At 43.1% G+C, this 26,015-nt stretch overlaps 1 protein-coding gene across 2 annotated transcripts; it reads right to left on the minus strand.

Annotated features, from left to right (window-relative positions):
* Positions 1 to 2,333: 2,333 nt before the first annotated feature.
* On the minus strand, positions 2,334 to 24,935 carry LOC117808043 (transmembrane protein 47-like). 2 transcript variants are annotated; one of them, XM_034677482.1, is made up of 5 exons: positions 24,823 to 24,935; positions 24,490 to 24,715; positions 23,904 to 24,380; positions 11,037 to 11,177; positions 2,334 to 7,101 (listed from the first exon to the last, which is right to left on the minus strand). In XM_034677482.1, exons 3-5 carry the CDS (start codon positions 24,130 to 24,132, stop codon positions 6,923 to 6,925), a joined length of 549 nt encoding a protein of 182 aa, XP_034533373.1. In that variant the 5' UTR covers positions 24,133 to 24,380; positions 24,490 to 24,715; positions 24,823 to 24,935; the 3' UTR covers positions 2,334 to 6,922. The 2 variants fall into 2 exon arrangements, with proteins under 2 accessions (XP_034533373.1, XP_034533372.1); XM_034677481.1 differs by having other exon boundaries at positions 23,904 to 24,715.
* Positions 24,936 to 26,015: the final 1,080 nt, after the last annotated feature.

The raw sequence follows: 26,015 nt of genomic DNA on the forward strand, positions 1-26,015 counted from the left end.
ATTCACATTTTTTTCTGTCAAACTTTTTATTTATTTTTGATAAGGATTGCAGGGTACATCATCTAAGAGTTTATTTTGCAGCCATATCATTATTAATATAGCAACAAAGACAACAAAATAACAAGATACATGACTAGATAAATATTTAAAGAGATTAAACAATAAAAATAATGACACGACTAGCTGCATAAATAATTATATGTGTAGATTTTGTTTTCCATTTTTAATAAGCTTTATTTGTTTTATTTTTCCAGTGTAAATAAATGAAACCTGCTCAAAGTAAGCACATAGGATTGATTCAGGAGACCCTACATGCAGAGCTCTGGGTGGTACTTGCAGAGTCTGAGCAGCAGGGGGCAGTATAAGCACAGGTTTACATTACAGTATGAACTCTCTACTGTAACCTAGGCCAGGGAGTCTTGGAAAGGTGTTTTCTGAAGTCGTCTCCCCCAGGGCTGAGTAAACAAGACAGCAGCTGTGGTTGATACTATAAAAAACACTAAATGGAGCCTGAGAGGTAGCACTGATCCGGTGTGGTGTTATACATTATTGTCACAACAGTAGTTCATTGTGTGGATCTGTCGGAGGCTAAACGACACAGATGTCGAGTGCGGCTGACGTTAGATGTACTTACTGTGCTGATGAGAGCTAATCCAGACTGACGAGGCGTGCAGCTCCTTAACCACCCTCTGACTCTCCTGGAGCTTCTTGGCAGCAGTAGGGGAGGCAGAGAAGTCATCTCCCTGCTGGAGCCAGAGCTTCCACTTTATCAGCTGTGCTATGAAATTTACCCAATAATGGTGCCGCATCTACTTCTTCCTCCTGAATGGCTCATTCAACCTTGAGAAGAAGTAACTTTTCTTTTCTTTCTGGGCAGTTTGGAGATTTTTAAGACCTGGCAAAAACTTCAAAATGTAGTTTCTCTGTGAGGAAACTGATGCAGTGTGTCTCCAGAAAACTGCTGCATTAACCAACTTTACGAGACCTTCTCTGGATGCTCACTGCAGTGAAGAGTGCTTGTCACAGCAGCAATCATAAACCCCTGACTCCAAGTAACACATCTTGTGCTCTCTTTTTTGTCTTTTTAAAGTCGCCTTCTCAGCCAGAAATGAAACACACAGGTCTCTATGGAGCTTCTTGTTGAAATGAAGTTAATATTTCTTGCTGTTAAAGAGAGAAAGTGCTTCGTTGGTCAAGTGTCTGACTCTGTGGAGGTTCTCCTTATGTTGGAAATTGGCACCACGGCGTGTTATTGGCAGGAGTGTTTGCAAGCACACAAGGCCTTGAGAGCACGCTTGAAAGTCTGAAAATGGCATCAGATGTAGAGTGTAATGATTCATTCAGATAATGAGGGAAATTAGTCCTCCTTGAGGAGGAATTAACTCTTCATGCATTGATTTATAAAGAAGTTTATATTTGGTTAATTTGGAGTGTTCATTGCAAGAACTAGCACTCGAGTGGAAAGTCAGAGCTGGTTATTTAACTTAATTCAAGGTTTGTTTATCCAGACTCCCTCAGATTAAAGAAACCGAAGAACAAATCACATCCAAACACACATTATAGTGGAGAATATCATTAAGTAGAGCTTCAGAGGAATGAGAGCCTCCTACTTCAGCATTTGTTAGTGTTTTCAAGTAGAAGGACGCATGCTACTGCAAATGAGTCTTCCACTGTTTAGAGAAAGAGCTCATGGTTGACTGGGGAAGCAGTGGCGGTTCTGGGGAGGGGACAATAGGGGCCAGTGCCACCAAACAAATATTATACAATAAACAAAGCTTTGAGCGCTAAGGGATTCATGTTGAGTGTAAACAGCCAAACAGCTGCTGTCAGTCTGCATTTTGATCTAGTACACAGTAGTCTATATGTCTAGTATATAGGGATGCACTGATGTTTTGCCAGTTTGTTCACAGCTGGTCCTCACCCTTCTCAGTCTCTTTTGTCAGGGTTGAATGTGTCCCACTGACAAGACCCTTGGCCCCAGCCTGGCCACTGTGGGGAAGGCTGCCACATTCATAGATTTACAAACAGGTTGAGTGTGGCGTAAGATAACACAGTGTATGTTTTACATCACCCAGATCCAAAGAAGCACTTAGTCGAGTTGAGGAGCGCCGGTTTCTTTTGACAGTGTTTTGTCCTCATTGCTGGTACTGGAGCAGGATTGCCAAAAAGACGTCCATCTTCTGTTGAAAGAGCCAAATGGCAATGAACCAGATTCAATGTTTACACCAGCCTGAGACATTCATCGGGACACTGAAGCACACATCATGTCAACAGGACTTTGACGAGTATCGAGTAAAGACAGATACGACAACAAGAAGAGAGAGAGTGAGAAGTTCTGTTCAGTGCTTTAATGTGCCAACGTACAAAGAGATAAATGCTGATTACTGACATCTCTACAATGGCATCTAAAACATGCCAACACACATGCGCACACACACACACACATACACTCTTCCACTCCCTGACGAGCACACACACTTCCTCTGTCATTCACTCACGCATACACACTTCCTAAATCCCTATGCACATCATTAGACAGTGTTTCTCTCCAGTCTACTGGGAGATGATGCATAAAACAGAGCTGTCTCTGTTTACGAGCCTCTACTTTTTCATCAGGAAATTAATAACCAAATAAATGCTAATAAATACGACTCAGACCTGGGCTAAAACATACAAGGAATTAGCATGTGTCGGACACCCTGGGGGGCAGGAATGATAATTACAATATTAAAGGGCAGTTGCTTTTATGAAAGACGTCGTCAGGCATCACAGCACTGAGGGGCCTAACACAAATAGTCTTATTTACTCAGAACACATTGAAGTGCTTCATTAAAAATCAAAGCATGTAGGTCATTTCTGAAACTGGTGCAAACATATTTGCATTGTCATTTAGAATCAGAGTCTTAATTGCTATTGACGTGACATTCATTTCTGCTCCCAATTAAGAAATCAAAACAACTTTAACTGCAGCTCGCTCCTGCAGGAAGCAACGAGGAGTCATATCTTCTGCACTATGAATGAGTGAACTTTAAAGAGTCAGTAACATCAGCTGTGATTTAAACTTCTACCTTCACACAGAGGAAGTGAATCCTGTATGTTTTAACCCAGGTCAGTTACAGGTAATACCTAAGGCTCCTCTACACCACCAAAGCACAGAGACACTTCTAGGTAGCAAAACACACCTTCACTAAGCTGTGATCACACAGTATTAATACAGTAGCGGCCATATTACATTTCATACTTGTGGAGATGATCTCATTGTTTCACTCTGCCTGCGTGGAAGTAACGACACACTGAGCTGGTGATAAAAAAATGCTTCGTCAGTGACCTGACAGAAAATCTGGCGACCCGACGAAACCAAACACTGATTAACTGGAGCCTCACCGCTGAACACGGGGAAGCTGTGACATCCTTCAGACTGATGAAACACCGAAGAGCTGGGTCACATGCTGAAAAGAGACCGCTGACCCATAGAGCCAGTATGACTAATGGAATAATGGCTGGAAGAGTAAGTGCTGTTTCTGGTTTCACTCTGCGCTAAATAAAAAGACGGTGACATCCGGTCACTGTGAGTAAAATAATCCGACTTAAAGCTTTGACGTTTAGGATATTTCTGCCCCTCAGAAGACCCAATTTTAGTAAAACATCCACCAGTTCAATGCTGCTTAATAGAATTTACATTGTGGATTTACAACATGAGGTTTATGTCAGCCTGAAGCAGGCTTGTAAAGTGAGATTAAGTGGCTTCAGTCTCCACCACGCTCTTCCCACAAGGTTACTCTGAAGAGGTGATTTACATGACAGCCTGCAAATTACAGTGGATGTGTTTCGTACAGACAGGGTACAGATGACCTAGCGAGGGGGGTAGTGCATAAAGTTAAAGGAGTACAAATTTGTGTTTAAGGGTTACATAAGAAAAAATCTTCACTGAAAGTTTTGTTCATGTACCCTGTTTGTTTCTAGGACATTCACTTTTGAAGTTGAAAGTTGAACGTTTTAGTTCCTCTATTCAGAAAATCTAGCATAATCTATAGTGCTGTATCTGTCCACTTGATAAGAGCAAGTCCAACATTATCCCCCTTTAGCTCTGTTTTGGTCTCCACCACCTCTCAAATGCTAGCATAAGTTAAGCACAAGTCCTGGACTTCAGCCCACGGTCGAAACGCAGACAACAATAGGGGCACAGGAACCTTTTAGTTCCGGGGAAAGTAGTTCTGGGGGCTGAAAGACCCTGGAACTCTTGCTCGAAATGCACCTTTAGCCAGTTTGACAGGTAGATTTTATAACATGGCTAATTTCTGCCCCTGTTTTTGGTTTTTATGGTAAACTGTGCAAAGCTAATTGGTCATCATGCTAAGTCTGATGTTTTGTATCCAAGCAGCAAAACTTAACATTTGAATTCAAACTTTATAGTCTGTTAGCTTCCCTGTACATACTTAATGATTACACTGTAATTTGCAGGCTGTTGTCAGAGTATTCCACTCATGTCAGTCTTCATCTGTTAATAATCTTAACTGTGCTGACAGGCAGAGCGGCTACAAACAAACACATCTTTTCTTCATCAACAACACAGGAAATGAAATAGTCTGTGCTGAGCATCATTGTGTCAGTTAACATAAAATAAACAGACCTCTGTCAGCAGTATGAGTCGCATGGCGGATGCACGGCTCTACATTTGTAAAGGTGGCGAGGGAGGCAGCCTGGATCCTATTTTTGGTTGATGGTCGCTTGACGGCTCCACAGTAAACATGTGACAATAGAGAGCGGAGAGAGAGAGAGAGAGAGAGAGACGCTTCCTCTATCTCCAAAATGTCAGCTGGAGAATTCTTATTTAGCGTACCAGGCTTTGTGAAGTTGAAGATTTAAAGAGCTTGTTTTGAAAAGAGAGCGGAGGTCAAAGGGTTAGGAAAGTAATTCAGCACACAGAGGAAGTTGTATTTGCATTTCGTTTGAGAGGAAACGTGAAGGCTATTTTGCATAATCGGAGCAAAATATAGAATTATCACCTGCTTTAAGGCTCGGTCTAGGATTTAAAATCGGTGAAGAAGTTCTAAATTTGATTCTGTATCTACTCTTACAACCAGAAACTGCACTGGATCCACAGCCACCGCCCTAAAACTGAACTGAACTGAGTTTGGATCAATTTATGATCACAGGACATCAATATTTAGATTCTCTTGTTCTGTAAAGTTCTAATACTTTGTTGTATGATACATTTCATCCACAGTTTGAGTCCCAGCATCCATTACTCCTGACATTTGACACTGCCTGATATTGACATTTGCTTTCCCTGTGCCAACACGTGTATGCCAGACTTGTTTTCCCACAGATCTGCACACTCTGGGCTCAGTGCTGATCCCTGACATTTACTGTGGACAAGAAGACGACAGATTTGATGTTAATGAAATGTGGCCTGAACTTATCGGTTGATACACTGATGGGGTTTATAAATAGTTGGCTCCATTGGCAATGTTTACATGCACACAATTGAGCATTGATTCTGCACACTGGGAGTTTGGCGACGGCGTAACTGAGTCCTTGAGTGATAATGCTCCAATGAATTTAGTATTTTTTAGATTTCAAATTATCCAAATGTACTTCTGCATAAAATTCAAACACACTTTGTTTCCATTTACCTTCCTAAATATTAGTCCCACATGTTTAAGCATTGTGTAATGGCACTGCTCATGGTTGGTGGTGATGTAGCACACTGGGAGACATTTTGGATTCTCCCTTTAACTCAAGCTATCAACATCCAGACTCATGTTTCTGTGGTCACACTTCTTTAAATGAACGCATCATAAAAACAGCCAGAACACAGATCCTAACTTTCTAAACTTCTGATGTGCATGTAAACACGTCCGCAGAGAGACCGTGTCCGTCTGGATTTAGATGACTCTCCCACCCACAAACAGGATGCGGAGGAGCCGGACAAGATGAGGAAGGATGCTTCGTTCGTCATGGTGGAGAAACTCCCCTCATTGGGAATCGAAATCTCACAGACCCTTGGAGGCAGCTGAGCGCAGTCCCGTCTCACACCTTCGACCATGTCTAATCAATCATGACAGCCGCATGTGCACACCCCGTGGGTTTGCTGCAGTTACAGACAAGTGGGTCGATAACAGAATATTGAGCGGGTGTCTTTATTTTATCTCCCCCCCCCCCTCCTTTTCTTATCTTCACCCCAGAGGAATCAATCTGTCTTATGAAAAGTTATGAAGCGCAACAGTAACGCTTGATCCCCTTCCACGTCCTTGTGAAAGTTTAAGAGCGCCAGAAGACTCTGACAAACAAAAATGCCACAACTTCTTACGATGCATCAGCGATGATGATGACGCTCTGATGGAGCAGGAGACAAGGTTTTCGATTTTGGAGGATGTCCAACCCACAGGTTTTGATGTTTACAGGTGAGGATACACAGCCTTTGCTTGTGCATGCGTGCGTAATCGTGCAGAAAAAGCCTCCCACTCTGACATGACACAGTCTGTAAGATGGGCCGTTCCTGGTGACAAACTAAGAGCAGTCCTTGCAGTGAAGTTCACAGGGAAGAAAGGCGGCATCATCACGCGAAGCTCTGTCCTCTGTTACTGCAGGGTTGTCAGTTTGCACAGGTGTGTCACAGATCCCAGGGATAAACTAAAAGGACTCCATCCCACCCCGGGAGCAAATCTTGGGGCTGTAACTTCAAATAGTCATCAACTTTCTCACTTACACTTCAGTGGACTGAGGCAAGAAGAGAACCACCAGCTTCACTGTCTGAACATCCCCTTTAGGGAAGCTTGTTGTGATGCAGTTATTGGCTCAATCCAGCGTGTAGTGTTCCTTAAAGTTCCTGATAACCAAGCCATGAAAAGAAAACCCCCAAACCCTTTGAGTACCTCTCCGGTCCTGTGACTGAAGGGGGTTCTCTGTTGAATCAGGGCTAGTAAAACTCCTCGTAGTTCTTGGGGTTGAGACAGTACAGGATCCCCCCGCCGAAGGAGAAGATGGTCCCACCCCAAGCCAGGCCGTAGCCCCAGTTGAACTCGTGGTAGATCCTCAGGTTGATGCTCTCGACAAACTTGATGGGGTAGAGGACCAAGCTGTAGGCCTGGAGGACAACTGGGTGACACAGGGAGACAGTAAGTACAAGGTGAAGGACAATAATTTAAAGCAACAGGCACCACCACTATCATCTCTCTCTCTTTTCATCTCTTCCCCCCTTGAGATAACATTTGTTGTGATTTGGGGATATACAAATAAAGATTGATTGATTGATGGAGAGGAAAAGTTAAGATATGATACAAAACAGCATCAATATAGTGACATAAAACACATGAAGTCTATAGTATAGTGTATCAGAGTTACATGCATTGAAACAGTGACATAAATAGAATAGCATAGCAGAAAGTATGTCATGTAGAAATGGCAATGATACGTAGGTGGTAAAAACTTAAATAGGACCAGAATAAAGATGACACTGTTGCAGGGTGTGCTTTGAGCCGCCCTGCTGTGCAACGTGGAACCCTGTCTAAAATCACCATAGAAACTGGAATTCATAGATGGTGCAAATGGATGATAAGGAAGGCCAGGACACGTACTAAAACCCTTAAACACACAGCTCAGTGAGTACCTGCGTTTAGTTTAGCTGTAACAACAACACAGCAGCCTGGGTGCCAGCTGGAAGAGGCAGAAGGGTTGTCAGTGTTGGCAATATTTACGTCGTTAGTAATTCATCGCTTCTAAAAGAACAGCTGTACACTCGTGAAAATATGTGAGTCATCATGGAGGGATGATATTTGTATTCAAAGATTCACTGTGGCTTATAAAGCAGGAGAGTTCTCAGAAGCTGTGCGGTGATGTCTCCAGACATAAAAGTTTGATTCACTCTTAATCTGTTTCTGGGGAGTCTCAGCTTCACTGGAAGTAGTAAGTTACACAGAGGCTTCACTCTGGCTTACTATATTGGAAGTTATCAAGTCATGTACAAGTCTATTAAGCCTATCAGCCTTTTAAGACTGTAATTTGAAGGGTCTAAATATTTTTAGACGTGCAAATATATCAGCCTCAAGAACAACTTTTAAAATGTTTGAATGCTAACTAAAGATCAAGTATGAACTACTTCTTTGATGTAAAATGAGTCAGCTAAAGAGTAGAGATTCAGGAGCTTTAGAAACCCACATTTGTCTTCTCATAAATTGTTAAGCAGTCACGAACAAATATTAGGAAAATATTAGAAACAGGCACTGACTGGGTCTGGGAGAGAGTCGCATGCCTGCAGGGAAGTGTCATTTAGCTCTGTTCACTTCATTTAGCACATCTTGGAAAAACAAAATAAATCAAACTCGATAAGGCAAAAGGAAAGAGGGAGGGGTGATGGAGAGGCGAGGAAAGAGGGGAATGAGACAGAAGTGAAGGATCAGAGCGAGACTCGCGGGTCAAAGGAAACAGGACGAGTCAACGCCGGGATAAAGGGATGATTGCGGGTGAAAAACGGAGAATGGAGGGAGGATGGCAGAGAGATAGATGTTTCAACAGGGAGCGTGGAGAGAGATGGATGGCAGTGGAACAAAGGGGAACACATCAATCGCTGCTCCTTCAAAGGGAATTCATCTTGCGGGAGCACAAACAAGCTCTGGCACTTTCCTGCGTGAGAGAAAAAACAACATGGGATGCATAATATCTGAAAAGCATGCAAATGTTAACACAGATGGTGTAAAAAAAAACGAAGCCTTAAAGAGGGAGCTGTATCACTCACTGAAGGTCTCAAAAACACACAACACCACTGTGCTTTGAGTTCTGAGATGTCACTTAGAGATGTCGTTAAAGTCCGATCACGAGGAGAAGATGTACAATCTGACAGCTTTTGAGTTTTGATACTTTCCTTGTCTCTGTTTTTAAGAACATAAACAGTCAATCAATCATTATGATTGAATCAAAGAGGTGCATTTGGGCTTTTTGGCTAACAAGAGTTTAAAAAAGTTATTCCAAACTCCTGATTTGGAAAGAGAAGCCAAGGCAGAAGTGCACAAACTGCAGTTCTTCAAGCATCCACTTGAAAAAGACATGAATCCCTGTTATTGATTTAGTATAAGAGGGGATGTTGTGGTAGACCAAGGCATTATTAAGGAAGCTATTGAGTGTCAAAGCCGAAATGCACGATAATTTGATGTGCCTTTTTAATCTAACTGGGTGTGAGAGTGTTGTGTAGAGCCAAAATGAAGTCCTCTCTTGAACCGATGACTTAATCCATAATCTTTAAAAACTACTGAAGCCTCCCTGAAGCTTGTTCAAGAAAACTCTACGGATTCTTAGAGGGTCAGAATGGATTTGTAATCCATGCACGTGGGTTTAAAATCCATACCCACAGATTTGTTACCTGTGTGCACAAATTACAAATTCATCCTCCCTGATTATAAATCCACAACACAGAGTATAAACTGTGTGCACAGGTTTGATTGGCAAATGGCTCTTTTTTTCATGACCTTGCACCCGGTGAGCTGTTCTTATTGTGTCCTGAAATGATGTTTTAAAGTACCCGGGCGCGAGGGAACAACAGCTGAAAGTGGACAAGAAATTGTTCAAAGTTTGAATACAATTTCTTCAATTAATTCTTAGTCCCTAAGTGTGTTAAATGCTTGATTCTGATTGGCCAAAATCCCATAACAGCAGTGATGAATTCTTCAGCCTGTTGACACTGTAGCAAAAACGTTCTCTCAGCGTCTGGGTTTACCTTGAGATTTATCATCCTTCAAGTCTGAAAAGCAAATAGAGTGAAGAAGAGGAAATAACTATTTCTCCAGCATCCCAGGATCCAGAAGTGAAGATCCTGTTCCCTCTCTGCACAGTAAATGTGAGGTGACTGGCAGCTGGAGCACATCCAGAGAAGAGATGGACATGAAACTCTCCCCGAGTACACCGGAGAACTCTTCTGCATCACTGAGGGAAGGTGAGAAGTTCAACAGCAGCGGGAAACTCGTGTTGCGTGTTCCGACGATGGTAACAAATTGAAATGTCTCCTTTTGGGATCAGGTGATGAATTCAGTCAAAATACATTCTGCTCACATTTCAGTCAATTATGGATGATTTTTTGGCCTTTACTGCTAAGTGCTTTGTTCCCAAGTGATTAGAATTTGCTACAGTTTTAATTCATTCCTCTGAGGGGGTTCTTTGGCACGGCAATGGCAGCTGAGGCTTGGTTTTACGGCCACCTGCTAAACCTCACAGGCCTTTAAACTATAGATGGAGGAATCTTAAAGAGAGTTTAAAATGAGAGTTTCTTCTCCTCTAACTTTGCGCCTTCTTCTGTATTCGGCCTTGAAATGTCAGACTGTGTTTGCTTTGGAGGCTCGGGACAGAAAAAGCCTTTCAATCACTACAGCATACAGAGTGACTGTATTTAAATGAGCAGTCAAATGTCAGCCAAATATAATAAGGATATTAAAGTTCAATCTTTTGCCTTTTTCACTGCCCACACATGCTTTCAAAGTCCACAAATCTTAACACCATCCCCTTAAGTTAAGAAGATTTACTCCTCAGTGCTGATTCTGCTACTGTACTTAGCACAAAACAAGCAACACATCCGGCTCTCTGCAGAGTGGAGCTCCTCTCTTCACGGCCAGAAAAAGAGAAATTCAGTAATTATTTTTGGAGGTGAGGATGGGGACGACGTGCAAAAACTTGACAGTCGTCCAACTGGAGATTGGGGCTGGCTGGGGAAATTAAACAGACAGGCGTGACGCTCCGCTCCGACCCTGCTGGGCCCGACTCATAAAAATAAGATTTTCTCTAAATGGATTTGAGGGAGGAGGAAAAGTGTGTGTCTGTGAATGTGTGTGTGTTTAATGAGTAAGTAAGGATTATCATTTAAATGCATGTCAGTTTTCAATGTGATTACCCCGCAACCTTCCAGCTACCTTGTCTAAATTGGCTAATTAAGTGTGTGTGTGTGTGTCATTAGGTGTGTGTACTTTAGCACATAATGAGTGTGTGGCCTCCGACCCAGCGGAGGTGTCACTGTGTGTGGACTCCACGTCAGTGTGTGTGCGTGTGCTGACCTGCGACGAAGAGCATGAAGGCGACGGGGACATAGAAGCGCCGTCTCGTGCCGATGCACACGGCAACCAGGGCGACCAGGAATGACATCAGCACCAGGGCCCCGCCCCCTAGCAACAGGGCTAGCGTAGCAACCTGCCAGTCTGCAGAGGAAACAAGGGGTAGAAGAGAAAAAGGAGGGATGGAGAACAAGGGGGAGGTGGCTGTTAAGGAAGAGTGACAGGAAAGTGTTTGAGAAACATGTTGCATAAAAACATTTAGAGAATATTCATGAATAAATGCAGAAGAGGGAGCGCAGGTTAGAGCTGGAACGAATCGCACAAGTCCTTGAGGGCAGTCTGGGAGGAGAGTCATCGCCACCAGAGACGTATTATTTCATTTGACATTTTATTTTCTCCGTCAAGTATGCTGATTAGAGGAAGAGCGAGGAACGGAGTGAGGAGGGAAGGGAAGAAACGACAAGTGAGGGGCTGAGCGAGGGGATAGACGAGGATGGTGGAGGAGGAAAGGAAGGGAGGTGATGTAGAAGATTAAAGGGGGATGCAGAAGGAAGGTAAAGGAAGAGGAGGCCTTAATAAGGAAGAATGGTGGTGAAAGGAGGAGTGCATGAAAGAGAGTTAAGGGAAAAGAAGGAAGCACAGAGGGAATATTAGAGGGAAAAGGAAAGCAGGACTGGAGGAAAGGAATGAGATGTTTTGACAGCATGAAAAGAGAAAAGATGGAAGGTGGGAGAAAAAAGAGGAGGATAGTTGGATGTTTTATGGGATATGAGGAAAAGAAAGTAGAAAGGAAAGGTGGAGAGGAGGAATAATGGAGATAAGGATGTGAAAGTTACAAGAGAGGTAGGAAACAAAGTAAACCAAAGGCAATAAAAGAATGAAGCAAGGGAAGGATACAGAGGGAGTATTAGAGGGAAAATGGAAATGAGGAAGGTAAGCAGACTGGAGGAAAAGAAATGTTTTGAAAGCATGAAAAAAGAAAAGGATAGAAGGTGGGAGAAAAAAGAGGAGGACAGTTGGATGTTTTATGGGATATGGGGAGAAGCAAGAGGAAGGATGAATGGAGATAAGGATGTCAAAGTTACAAGAGAGGTAGGAAACAAAGTAAACCAAAGGCAAATAAAAAGAGGAAGAGAGGAGGATATATAGAGAAGCACTCATGAACAAAAAAGGTAAAGAAATGAAAGAGGAGAGGAGCTTCCAACAAGTGTACAAAAAGGACTCAAGGAACAAAGGAAGTGAAGGAAACAAACGGCGGCGAGAGAAAGAGAGGCTTCATGGTGATGAGTCCGATAGAAGAGGTGGAGAGGCATGATGTTACAAGGACAGAGAGAGGGCAGCATGAAAAAGAAATGTCAAGAAGAGGTAGAAAGAGAGAGAGAGGGAGGGGGTGGGGGGAGGTGAGGAGGGCGTGATGGGGCTGATGACGGAGCATTGCTGAGTGAAAGTAATGAAGAGAGAGAGCACTTAGTATACCTGAGCTGACAAAAAGCCTTGGCTAAAAAGCTTTGCTGGCGTCTTATCAAAAACCTGTCCGCACTTATATATAGGGAGCAGTGCGTCTGATGCACTCTGATGCTGCACACACACACACACACACACACACACACACATACACAGGCGTAGTGTGCACTGTTACATACAAAGACACACCCCCAACCTGGTACCTTATGTTACGTCAAAGTCTAAATTTGTTGGTGTTTTCTCTGTCCTCACTTAACGTGTTCTCAGACTGAAGGTAAGGCGGTTTTTAGATGCAGCCGGTTTCATTCATGGGTGATATAAAAAGACTTTTTGATGAGTTCAGCTGCAGCAGCACCGACTGAAAAAGAAGAAGAAGAAGAAGACAGGTGAGCTGTTATCCACATGCAAACTCACATGGTCTATGCATGTGATTTGCATGATTTGCTTTTGGCCCCAATGATGGCGTTACAGGATGCGCCCCATGTACATAGGCTGTAGTCTTTGTTGCAGTGGTTGCAAGTTTGACCCTTTGCTGCACGTCTCCCTCCGCCCTCTTCTCCCCACATTACCAATCTTTCTTAAGCTAATCTATATAATTTAAAAGCCTAAAAAAATAACCTGAAAGAAAGAGTATTTGTGAAATCAGCTCACGCCTCGTGATTAGCACGAACTGCAATTTGACTTGAGGCAACTTGTGCCCTCGACTGCTCTTCAACATCCTCCAGAATCTCAGCCTCTCGAGGTGTTCCCAGAAAGGTCAGCACTTTTGAGATGTTTGCTTTCTAAGTGAAAAACTAGTACAAGCTAATCCTCTGAGCCGTGTAGATTCAACTGGAATAGATGGATCTGACCGTGAAATCTTACAATTTAATATGCTGGTGTGACGAGATGTTTAGGGGCTGGACACACACACACACACACACACACACACACACAAACATCCTGTCGTGTAATCCATCTTGGCTCAGACGGAGGGAAGAGATTTGACCATTTCTCTAACCTTTTATTCCACCTGTCTGCGCTCACACTGTGATCAGATGTGATGCTGTCAGATTGGCCGGGTGGATGTAAGCTGCTGTAAAACCTATTTCTGTACAACACGGCTGAACTAAGAAGTGCTGTAATACAAAATAAAGTAACATGCTGCTGTACCTGAGGAGATGCAGAGGCTCTTTAAAAGGCAAACATCAAAGTTTAGGTTCTGTGTGAAGCACAAATGAACAGAAATGTAGTTATCAGTGCAGCTTCAAAGCTACTGGGGCCATTTATGGGACTGTGTTTTTATTCTACATCTGTTTGAGTCCAGTAAATGTGGGCGATGCTGAAATTTACTGCTCTAGCGTGGTGGAAAACCTTATGAAAGATGGATGGTTGAGGGGAGAGATGAGTAAAGATGAGAGATTTAGAGGCAGAGGGAGAGATGAAGATAGAGGTGAAAGATGAGATGAAGGAAGCCGGGAGGGAAGGAGGAAATTAAAGATGAAGAGAGCAGAAAGGAAAGATGTAAAGATGGTGCAAACTGCATCTTGGATTACTAATGTAAAGCAACTGAAAACAGCACCACGGTTCTCCAAACCTGAGGGCCTGGTTTTTAATTCTTAGCCTCTGACTCCGGTCTGCTCGTGTGGGTTTGTCGGCACATGTTTGCATCTGTTTGCTTCATATTTCAGGAGAAGCACTCCAGGCGAAAAAATCTGGAGTCAGCTCAGCAAAACCAACAATCACCAAAGCAATTCTGTCACCCCCCCCACCCCCCCCCCGAGAGTCGCCCTAAAAAGTTGCCCTGCAGAAGCAATGTAACAAGGTACACACAGGAGCGGAATGAGGGATGAGAGAGAGATGAATCAAGGTGGAAGCGAGGGTGAAACAAGACTCTCGGGGGGGCTCAGGTGGTTTATCATTCATTCATTTTTAACCTCCCTCGAAGCACGGTGCAGGTTTGGTCTGTGTGAGCAGGTTCAACCAATCAGAAGTCTGCAAGGAAGTGAAAAAGCATCAAAATGTCCTCAGACCAGGCTCAGTGAAAATTACATCTCTCTCTCCTGCGTGCATGAAGCCTCTTAGACACATGGATACACTAATGTTCCTCTCTGCAGCATGCTGAACTCTTAATGTGTGCTGCATCACTTAAAAAACTCAGAGGAACAAAATAAAAACAAATGACTTTTAAGCTAACGATGTCAGCTTTTTATATGCCAGGCTACTATTATTATCTCTCTTTGGCATCTTAACTTTTAACATTATTTGAGCTAACTAAACTACATACATTGTACTCCAAGCTAATTTTTTTACATTTGTTTTGTTCCTCTAAGCTAAGTATTTCAACACTTGTGTTACTCTTTGCTTTTTAAACTACTTATTGATCCTTTATTGGAAGATTATTTAAACTAACATCTGGCTAATTATATCTAAACTGTCCTTTTCTTTTAGCTAGCCAGTGCTTTAAGCTAGCTGCTACTTTTAGCTACTTTTTTTTCACATTTAACATTTATATTTATATTTAACATGTATATTTAACATTTAGAGTTACATTCCACATTTATATTTATATATAACACTTAGATTTAACATTTATATTTAACATTTATATTCATATTTGACATTTTATTGCTATTAGCAATAATTATAATACACATTTAGAGTTACATTCACTATTTGTATTTATATTTAACAATTACATTTATATTTAACATTTTCTTTTTTTTTCTTAGATATGTTTATTGACATTTTGTTAAATGCAAACAACACAAAACCAAGACAGCACACAGACAGTGACACACACAACAACAACAACAACAACAACAACAACAACAACAACAACAACAACAATAATAGTGCATATTATATTAAAATGTAAATGAGAAGTGTATACAAATCAATATGTATTAAGTAAATAAATAATTTGGTAAATAGATAAATACAAAAACTTCATAAAATCAAATAAAAACTATTCAAAATAAATAAATAGTTATTGGTCAGTCTGCTGTCGTCAACATCACTTTTGAAAATTGCCAAAAAGATAACCACCTGATCAGGGATCTCAGAGAGGTCCAGCTCCTGCAGATACTTAAAGAACAAGTCCCACATCCTGTGAAATTCTCTCAGGGAGCCTCTCACTAAGTGTCTGATTCCACTTTTAGCTACTTTTATGCTTAAAAAAACAATGATACCTTACTTTATGCTAACTATGCAGACCATTTATCTTTTAATTTGTTATTTGAGTCATTATTAATTATATTTTCTTTCTTCTTTGAACTGTTCTAGCTTCTCTGCTTGTTGCTGACTAGCTTCTGAGGGCTCCATGTTCTTCTTCCTTTAAATAAGTCTGTTACTGTAAGCTTAAATCTCTTCTTAGACACCTCAAGTTATCACAGGAGACATTAATAGCCTTTTTATTATTTGTTTATTACACCTGATTCAGGAGAGGGAGTTGATGATTACTTTAGATCTGAATGAGAGCAGGTAATAAAAAAGGAGCGAGCTGTTAAATGATTGATTTAATCTGAGTGATTAACAGCCATTGGATGTATGACTTCATGCAGGAAGTGAATCTGATATCTGGATCCTTGTGTTTCTTATCTTTTTCACAAGGTTTGCAAATTTCCTGCTGAAAAATAAAACACCTAAATTCTATATTTATATTCATGTTTTGGATTAATACGACGTCTTGCACACACACATTTAAAGTGTGGGCTTTATCTGTAAAACTCTTTCACCTTTTATATTCATATAGTATGCAAAGCCCTCTTTCTCTCTCTTTCTCACACTTTGGCTCATTTAAATTCTTCAAATTCCTTCATGGATACGGCAACACTTATAGGAGACTGCATAACTTTCCATATGCACCATACAAATCATCCCTCTTCCTCTCACTCGCACACACCCTCTGGTGTCCGCAACTCACAAATCTGCCGGTTTCACACACACATTGTGCTGTGCTGTGAGAAATGCCTCTTGCTGTAATGTGACTGTTTGCCATGTGACAGGATTACTGCACTGCACTGTCACAGTTTTGCTTTACTGTAAAGCCAATCCAAGCTGTCATGCTGATTAGCTGCTGGAGTGCTTTGGATTTATGTATCCTTGACACAACCTGTCAGTCCTGGAGCCGCGAATGTAAAATCAAGAATCAAACTTAAAGTCTTTTGTCAGATGTCTAAGCAGTTCAATCAATGCATTAAGCATTTTGCTTTAAGGCGTTCTGATCTGGTTACCAGTCACATATCCAAAATAGTTCTGCAGACAGTCCTGCTCTAACCCAGAGTGCAAACCCGTTCCTGCAAAGCCAAAATCAACAGCAGACTCCACCTTTCTGAAGCCAATCAGTGAAAATAAAAACACAGAGGAGGCTTTAAGATGTTTGCTGACAAAAGCTCAGCGCTCCAGGGTTCTTCAGGGGTGCACCTCTGCTGCAGGATACAAACAAAAGTTTGAACAATCCCTGCAGATTGCTGATGCATGAGCCAACATCGTGTTTCCTATTCACTGGTGTTTTTTTTTCTACATCTTGACTGCAGAGGATGACACAAAGATACCTGCTGAAATCAGGCACAGCTGGAAGTATAGCTACCTTCATAAATTGCTGACACTAGGATTTAACTTCACTGACTTTTATGAGCTGCAGAAGTGCTGAGGTTCACACTTTTCTTACACTGAAGTTTAGGGACTGACACCCAAGTTTCCCAAATTCTTTTTTTTTTTTTTTTTATATTTTTTTGGCCTTTTGCCTTTATTTGAGAGGACAGCTGAAGAGAGACAGGAAATGTGGGGAGTAGAGAGTGGGGGACGACATGCAGGAAATGGTTGACCGGCCGGGAATCGAACCGGCAACCCCTGCGACGAGGACTGTAGCCTCTGTATGTGGGGCGCTTAGACCGCTAGGCCACCAACGCCCCTAAGCGATTCTTTGTGTTGAGTCAACTGTAGAGTGTGAATACACTGACTGTCTATTTGCTTCTTCACTGGGAGTTAATTAAAAGACAATTTGATAACCTCAAAGCTGACGGAAACATCCAGTTCTTTAAGTAAAGACTGCAAATTAAAGTTAAAAAAACAGGAAGTTTAGTGAAGAAAAACATAATAAGTGCAAACTAACACCAGGGGACTTATGGTTGTTAAACAATTTACTTCTTTGAAGACTTGAGATGAAGCAGAATTTGTTTATTTTCAGACTTTGAGGGTCTTTTTTCTGCTGCTGCAACACTGTGAATACTTTGAAGAAAGCTTGATTTGCATCCACCAAAAGGATTATGTGTGTTTGGGCACATGAGCATCCCTTTTCCCCATCATGCCCCCAGAGCGAGTGTGTGTGTGTGTGTGTGTGTGTGTGTGTGTGTGTGTGTGTGTGTGTGTGTGTGTGTGTGTGTGTGTGTGTGTGTGTGTGTGTGTGTGTGTGTGTGTGTGTTTGAAAGAAAAAGTGTGTGTGAGTGTTTAAGGGATGGAAAGCGGGAGCTGCAGGTCCCCGGCTATTCCCCTGTCTGTCTGCCTGCCACAGAACTGAATGCCACATCATTTCCCATTCCTCATTCAGCCGCTACAAATAGAACGGGCGTCTCAGGGGGGCCGAGCTCACTGAGAGGAGAGATGGAGTCGGAGGAGGAGGAGGGGGAGAAGAGGGGGGAGATTTGACCCCGGAGAAAATGGAAAGGAGAGATGGAGACGGAGGAGGGGGGTGAAATTACAAAAGGAAAATGATTAACATTAGAAATGTAACAATGAAACCCTCAGGGAGGAGAGAGGGGAAAGGAAGGAGGGAGGAGAGGAAGAAAGGAGACGAGAGGGAATGAGGAACAAACAAGAGGGGAGAAAGGAGGAACAGGCGAGAAAAAGACAATTCATTTAAGGGTACAGATGAAAAAGGCCCGGGGAGCGAAAGCCACAGACGGATCGATACGCTGATAGAGAAAGATGAGAGGGGCAGAGCGTGAGGAGGCAGCGTTTTAGAGAGGGTTCAGTGGTGACTGATCTGAAATCTGCCACAAGAAAAGCTGGGTCAAAGCAGGCCAGAAGAGTCATTACTTTCCACTACATTAGGTCTCAATCAAATCAGTCTGCAGAGAGAATCTTAAGGTATTTATTCCTGAATGTGAGATAAGCTGAAGAACAAGCAGTGCCAGAGAAGAGGAAAACATAGTAATGGTGTCGCAGGCGGCAAACGAATCCACGAGTGAGCCACGGGAAATCTTCTCTCAAGGTTAGGTGAATGACAAACCTTTGGGTAGCAAAAGCACACCTTTTGTTCTAAGCCGTTCCTCGTCCTTGGGTTTCATTTAAAGACATGAGTTGTGTTTTGCAGACTGGAAGAAGTAGACGTTTGTTCATTCAAAGCAAAAACAGGAGACTGAAGAGGCAAAATAAATGGGATCCTGCGACCTAAGGGGAGAGGAGAGAGAGATGGACGAGGGCGGAAAAGACAACCGGAGGGATAAATGAATAGCGGGGTAGATAACGAGGTGGTTGATGTAGAGAAAGTGAGGATAAAAAGAGAGAGAAAGTAGGTGAGCTTCAAAGCATCACTTTTTTGAGCTTCTGACACCTTTCAACAGAGTGTGGAGTGTGTGTGTGTGTGTGTGTGACAGGTAAAAGTTCCCCTGATGTCTGCCTATAAGGCCAAACGCCCACTACAAGATTTCTCATCTAACAGCCTGTCCCGTTTGTCAGAAATGAGTGAGCTGAATTCCAGGATTTCGCTTGGAGCTAACTGGCTCTTGATTGTCAGCTATTAAAGTTTCTGCTCTTGCCTAAACTCCTTCCCCTCCCTCTTTTCTTTTTTTCAACATAAACTGTGAAAACTGCTCCAACTATGTGTTTAAGTGGTGCCTTCTTGGCACTCTGGTGCATAAATGTTTGTTTTGGACGGCACCTGGTGTGCGCATGGGAGGGTTGGCAGCATGGGAGGACAGCGGTGACTTCAGAAGAAACAACCTGAAGGAAGAGAAGTTGTTTCTTTTTTTGGATTCTTACACACAGCCGCTGATGTTTTATTGAATTGTGTGGTTACAGTCTGGGGTAATGGCGAACAAGAAGTGAGGGATGAGGGTTCTTTATACTTTTTGTGTCATCAATTATGAGACAACCCTGCGCCATGTTTTCTAATGTCTGACTGAGCACGGGGAAACACATTGAAGCACTATGAACTAATGTTTTTGCAGTGTAAGAAGAGACAGAGTGGATTTGGATGAGAAGATGTAGCTCTCTGCATTCCCTGTCCTCTGTCTATCATCTTTCTTCATACATGTCTCTCTCTTTTCTTTGTTTTGTCTCCTCCCATGAAAATAAGGGACCAGGGGGAGGCAGAGCTTACAGTGTGCATCTGTTTTTTAGGCTGTTTCTGATTGAAATATAAGGCAGCAGGGAGAGGTAGAGCGTACAGCCTAACCATGGAGGAGCTCTCGCCTTTGCTCCTGGCTTCCTTGTCCTCTCTGTCGTCTCTCCTCTCATGAAATAAAAGAAGAGGGGAGGTAGAAAGTACAGTGTGCAGGATACAAGGCTATGGTGACAATGGGAGTGAAAAGAAGCAAACCCTATGACTAAAACAATCAGCTGAAAGATGCTAAATGACTCTGTGCCCTCTGTCTTTCTTGCTTTTCACAGTTTTATCCAACTGGCACAGGAAGGAAGTGATGGTCTGGATTCCTCTAGTTTTATTTCCTGACCTGACAGGGATCCCAATTTGGTTCGCCTTGGTGGTCCTGGCTTAATGCTGTGTGAACCTCATATTAGGGTTATCCATCTTGCACAATAGCATTGATGCCAACATCCAAATTGCAATTATGACCAAGAAGCTTGCTGGGATTTCTGCGAAAGCTACAAAAAAAAAGTCAGACTTGGCACATAATAACACGGCAAAGCCTGGAAACCAGCCAAGCACGGACGCCTCATGTCAGCCAAAGTCTGCGTTCAATATAATTAGATTTAATTTAACTCTCACAAGGCCGACTCCATAATCATTAAAACGTCTTGGGCTGTCTTAAGATTTAGACGCTTGGAAACTTTGTTGCATGGTATCCCAAAACCCTCTCCTTCCTTGTTTTCTGTCAAATCTCTCATAAATTTCATTTCATAGATCCCACGTTACTCTGCTGGCCTTGAAGGATAACTACTGTGAAACTGCAATCTCATATAAAGGCCTTGTACGTATCTGAAAGGTGCTCCAGATACTCATAACAGTAACCAGTACAATAGCACCTGTATCAGTAAACAAGGACATTTATGTTCCAGATATTACAGCTGTTTCTGCAGAGTCGTCCTGTTCCACTCTGCACGGTAACAGCCTTCCTTTATGTCTTTGTTTTCCCGTCTCAGGCTAATTAATGAGAAGCTATGCGCTGCATATCATGAACTAGAGATTGCAAACTCTGATTGGGGTATTACATGATCTGTCTGCGCATATATTACAGCAGTTTGCTTGTTGTTGGAGGCAGGGGCAGTTTTAAAGACGAACACGAGCGTATTTATCTGGAGCTGGTGGATGCTGTCTTGCTAATTTGCATACCTTGTGATTTTAGAGATGTGGTACCACTTGACACCGGGTCTAACATCCTCAATCTGATCCTTCACGCCCTCACATGATTGGTTTTTAGTGCTCTGTTTCCTGTTTGGACACTAACATAAGGTGGTTGTGGGTACATACTGCACAGTATATATTTTCAAAGTTAGCCTGAGTCAGCATTTCCAATATGGCGACAGCTATTTGTTTGTGATGGTAATCCAGTGATTTTGTGGGTCAAAGGATTCCCATAGAAGTGATCGATGTAGCTTCCCAAAAGGGTCATTTCAATGTGGTATTTCAAAGGTAATAAAACAGGTAACTGCCTTTATCTGATGTCTCTTTGTCTCTGTATGAGTGCCCTCTATGTTCAAACATCCCCAAGCCAAAGTCCCCATGATAGAGCCAATGCATTACTGCCAAATTCAACAGGGCCGCTGTGCTACTTCTTCTTTCTAAGGCAGGAAAGGTGAACCGCCGATTATCCCTCTGCGATCATTTCAGTTCCACATGATTACAAAAAGAGAACGATCACAATGACTGAAAAGACCGAGCTTAATTAACAGAAACTGCTTCTTTGGTCTCTCGCCGCTGCTGGAACAAGCCGAGGGAGCTGGCACAGACGGGGCCTGATTTATTTTCTCAGATCAAGGTGTGTGTGCTGGTACGCTTCACACAAACACACTTAAGAGCAGAAACACACCTGTCGCCAGGCCGAGACATCTAATTAGGGAGCTCTGGTCTGGAGTCTGGGTGTGTGTTCGGGGAGAGAGTGCTGAAAATTGTGGTCGTAAAATGTGTCAGTGATTTTGGTGTGCGTGTGTGTGCAGGTCTTAAGAGAGGAGGTGCAGAGATGTAACAACAGAGAAATCAGAGTGTGACATAAAATATTCAGCCCGGCTTCAGAGGAGACTGTCCAGAAATAGGTCAGCTCGACGCGGTAGCCTCTTATTGGCACAAAAACGCGCACACAAAGTCGTGCACTTGCAACCCAGGTTCCCCTTCTGCCAGGCACACACACACTGATTCAATTTCATACAGATTCACATTCACACTGCTAAAAAGACACAAACCCAGACACCCAACTAAGACGTACTGATACAGATAGATAGATAGATATGCAGACAATGCAAGGGGAGGTGGAAGGACAGAAAGTGAGATATGCTGCACTCCACATCTCTGCTGACAAATGAATGAATTAAGAGCAGGTGAGTGGTCAACACCTCAGAGACTTCACGTACTTTACAATGACCGTGATGGCAGAGCTGCAGCACTGACAATCCACAATCCAGGACCAGCTTTCTAGCACTGTTCCTTGTCTTTCTGACAACAACCACCTACCTGTAAGCCGGCATATCCACAAAAAAGTGCACAAGTTTGCCTTTCAATATCTGGATTTAGGTCCTACCTTTCCTAATAAAATACATACTGTGACAGACCTCAATATGCACAGATGTATGTGCAATTGGGATCCTGCACCTGCCTTCCAACACTACCCATCTGCATGCTTGCACACCCACAAAAAAGTGCACGTCTGCAATTGGGTCCTACCTGCCGCCCTGAGCAACATACGGACACGATGTATCCGACAATGGAGGTGGTGGCTGATTCGCAGCATTATTAATCTGCACAAGCCTTCCTTGTGCTCTTTCTTGATGCTTCCTTCCTACAACTACCTCCAGAAGTCTGCATTTAGGTCCTAACATCCAGCCTGTACTACACACCGTGACAGAATGAGAGTGAGACATTAAGATGGATTGATAAAGCCTGACAACAAAGGTAACGCCGGTTTTTGCAGCATTTAATGCTTAAAGAGTCTTGGAGCTGCTTTCCATCCTGCTGTGAAGATGAGGATTATTATGAAGTTGCAAATTATATGGTGAAAATGCGAGGTAAGGCTCCTCGGCAGCATTTACTTAGCTTTTATTGCCCTGCAATTTACTGAATAAGTGGTTAGATTTATGGGCATTAAGTGTACGTGGGAGAAAATCATAATAATTATACATAATAAACTTTAATATACGCAAAGACATGTTGTTCTAAGTGTAGTGTTCATTTAAAGGGCAAATTAACAATGGTGTGGTTGATTTAATGTCATAAAACTGTCCCAAGAGTCAAAGCTGAGACATTAAATCGACCGTCTTTGACCAAAATATTCTTAAGTGTGTCCAATTAATATCTGTCTGAACCATCGACATATATTTTGGCTCTCTTCCATTCACAGGTTGTTTGCAGCCTACGAGTGGAGGTCCACCTCTGAGTGACAGGCACACACCTCATCCTCTCTCTCCATCCCCCTATGTCTCTGATCGAACACCTCCCCGGAGGACCTGCAGACACTTGTGCACTCATTTATGTCCGAGCGAGTAAAACCACACCTTTGTGTGTTTTGGGAATGTCACATTTGGAGCTTTTTGCGTGAGGAAAGGTGGGGACGAGAGGGAGGATGACATTGTGAAAAAGAGGACTGCAGGTGTAACAGTTAAACATGTTTTATATGTTAAGCACCTCCCTTTAAAGTTTAAAGAAGAGATTGAAATCATTTTGAGTGTGTTTGAGAGTCTGGAAAAAATATCATATCTTCAGTTATGAATGTGGAGATCCCTGTGGTGTCACTGGCTGTCAGGATGAGGCTTTGTTATGCTTGGATAGGAAAAGCAGGGAGTCACCACACTGATCAGCAAAAAACCTCTCCACAGCTCACACACATCTGTGCACACATCTTTTTAAAAGCTAAGATTGCTCCTCCAAAGGTGAGGAAGCATCACCTCAATCCCCAGCAGCATCATCACACCCTGCTGTCATTCCCAACAACTCTTTGTTCCCACAAGACTCGTGGTAAAAGCCCTCTATGCTGTCAAAGTGTGCGCGGGACAGGACGCATGATGGATGAATCTATGACTGGATTCAGACTTTACCTGCGACAAGCGTGCTCTTGCACTGCCAGTCCTCGGTGCTCGCGGGCTTCCAGCAGGACTCCCAAAGGGACAGGTAGTACTGGTCGTCGGCAGTCACCCACGCCGGGCTCATCACGGCTCCCACATCCAGGCAGAGCGCCAAGAACACGCACACCAGCCCGAGCAGCTTCAGTGGCGTCAGCGGGGAGCTGCGCACCGACTCCTCCGTCTCGGTGACAGCGGACGACATCGCTGTGCTGAAGGATGCTGATGGGTGTGTTAGTGTCGGTGTATCCCTCCCAGATGTTGTGTTGATGACTGAGTGAGTCGCTGAAGGCAGGGGAAGTCTGAGCGGAGAGTTGTCGCCGCAGCAGCCGCCCCCCTGCGTTGCGTTGCGCGCTGCACGGACGCTGCGCCTGTGAGCTCTGCCGAGGAGATCTCCACCGTTTACTGCGCTGACGTCAAGGCCCCGAGGGATCAGCAAGGTGCTACAGGGTCCTAAAGAGAGGGAGAGGAGACACAAGAAGATGAGTCTGTGTATGGAGACAGGGGCGTAGCTGAGGTGGAGACATACAGGGGCCCTGTGCCCAAACAGAAGGAACCTTACTTTGATACCAACATTTTCCTTGGAACAAATCAACGAATGGGCAACTAAATAATTAAATTGTTAGGTTTCAGTTCAAAGAAAACCCCAAGGCAGGCTGAAGCAGGTAACAATATAGAAATAAACCATTTAATGCTCAAAAAAAACAAAACAGGCAGTGAAGGCAGGTAGCGGGCTGAGGCCAGGAAAGGTGATCCTGATGGGGAAGCAGTGAGGCACACCGGAGTACCTGAGCACAAGAAGAACACAGGTAAGAACTGAGAACTTCCTGAGCACAAGATTACACAGTAAAACAAAGCTCAACAGTCCACAGAAAGAATCACTAGAGGACGCTACCGAACAAGATGGAATTATCAGGCAGAGTAGTGGAATGAAGACCAGGGTTTTATGGACAGGATGATTAGTCATGTTGAGCTGGGTGTGCCAAGCCAGCCACACCTCCTGCCACTCACATACCTGCAGGAGAAGGAAATACAGAAAGGGGAGGGGGAGAAGGAGAAGCAAAAACCTGACAACAAAACCAACACCAACAAAATCATCACAGTTCTGATGCTATCTGATGGTAGCATTGGTCCAACACACCTCTGGATTTTCACTATCTATTGCCTTTGTAGCTGCTTATCAATCAGGAAGAAATTAGATGTCCATAATTTGTTGCACTTGAAGGCGTTTATATGACATATGACCTTAAACACACTCCAAAGACATGATAATGTTCAAGCGTCTCAGCCTGAGTGTGACATCACGAGAGCATGGTGAATAATCTCGGCTCATTCCAGACTAAATGAGTTTTTGGGTTCAATGTAAGAGTGGATATTAAGGGCTTCTCTCTTAGTGAAGCTGAAGGCAAGGAGAAAGCCTCCATGGTAGTAGCAGAAAGTGGGAGGCACATGAAGGAATATTATTGTTTCTTCTGCATACTAATGACAAAGCCAGAGATGAGACCGAGGAGACACGCAGAGACAGGAGAGGAGTGAGGGGAGGGAAGAGGAAGAGGAAGCAGAGGTGAGCAGGTTTAGGGAGGCAGAGCCATCCATGTGTGTTTCCAAGCGGAAAGAAAGGAGGGATGGAGGCTGATGGAGAGGAAAAGATGGCCTTGTTTACTCCCCAGCAGGACAATAATGAGCGATGATAACGGGAGGAAGGGACGGAGGGAGAGAGAGGGCGAGGGGGGCAGATAGAGGTGAAAGAGATGGAGGGATGACGTTTTTATGTTATGGAGGCCTTAATGAATGGACTCTCTGTTGATGCACATAAGTTATTCAGGATTTAATAAGAAAATAGCTCCTGGTGCTGTTTTATCTCTGAGACACACTGCATTTCAGACAAATACATCACCCTAAACTCCAAAACACTTGCTCCATCAAATAAATCACAGCTGAATGGTGGGAAGTGGTTTATATTTTTAGGGCGTATTGCTAAATAATGACAGAATATGCCTGTTTTGATGGGAAGCCAATGACTGACTTAAGATGGAGATATTTACTTTGTTTATTGCATCAAGGTAAATTTAATACTCAGGGAACAAA

The sequence above is a fragment of the Notolabrus celidotus genome, chromosome 24 (assembly GCF_009762535.1).
Source record: "Notolabrus celidotus isolate fNotCel1 chromosome 24, fNotCel1.pri, whole genome shotgun sequence".
Taxonomy (NCBI): Eukaryota; Metazoa; Chordata; class Actinopteri; order Labriformes; family Labridae; genus Notolabrus; species Notolabrus celidotus.

Coding starts and splice junctions, on each gene's coding strand:
- LOC117808043 (XM_034677482.1), bottom strand. CDS start 24,132: ATGTCGTCCGCTGTCACCGAGACGGAGGAGTCGGTGCGCAGCTCCCCG. Junction 11,178..23,903: donor CAAGAGCACGCTTGTCGCAG/GTAAAGTCTGAA, acceptor TTTCCTCTGCAG/ACTGGCAGGTTGCTACGCTA. Junction 7,102..11,036: donor CTTCATGCTCTTCGTCGCAG/GTCAGCACACGC, acceptor TGTGTCACCCAG/TTGTCCTCCAGGCCTACAGC.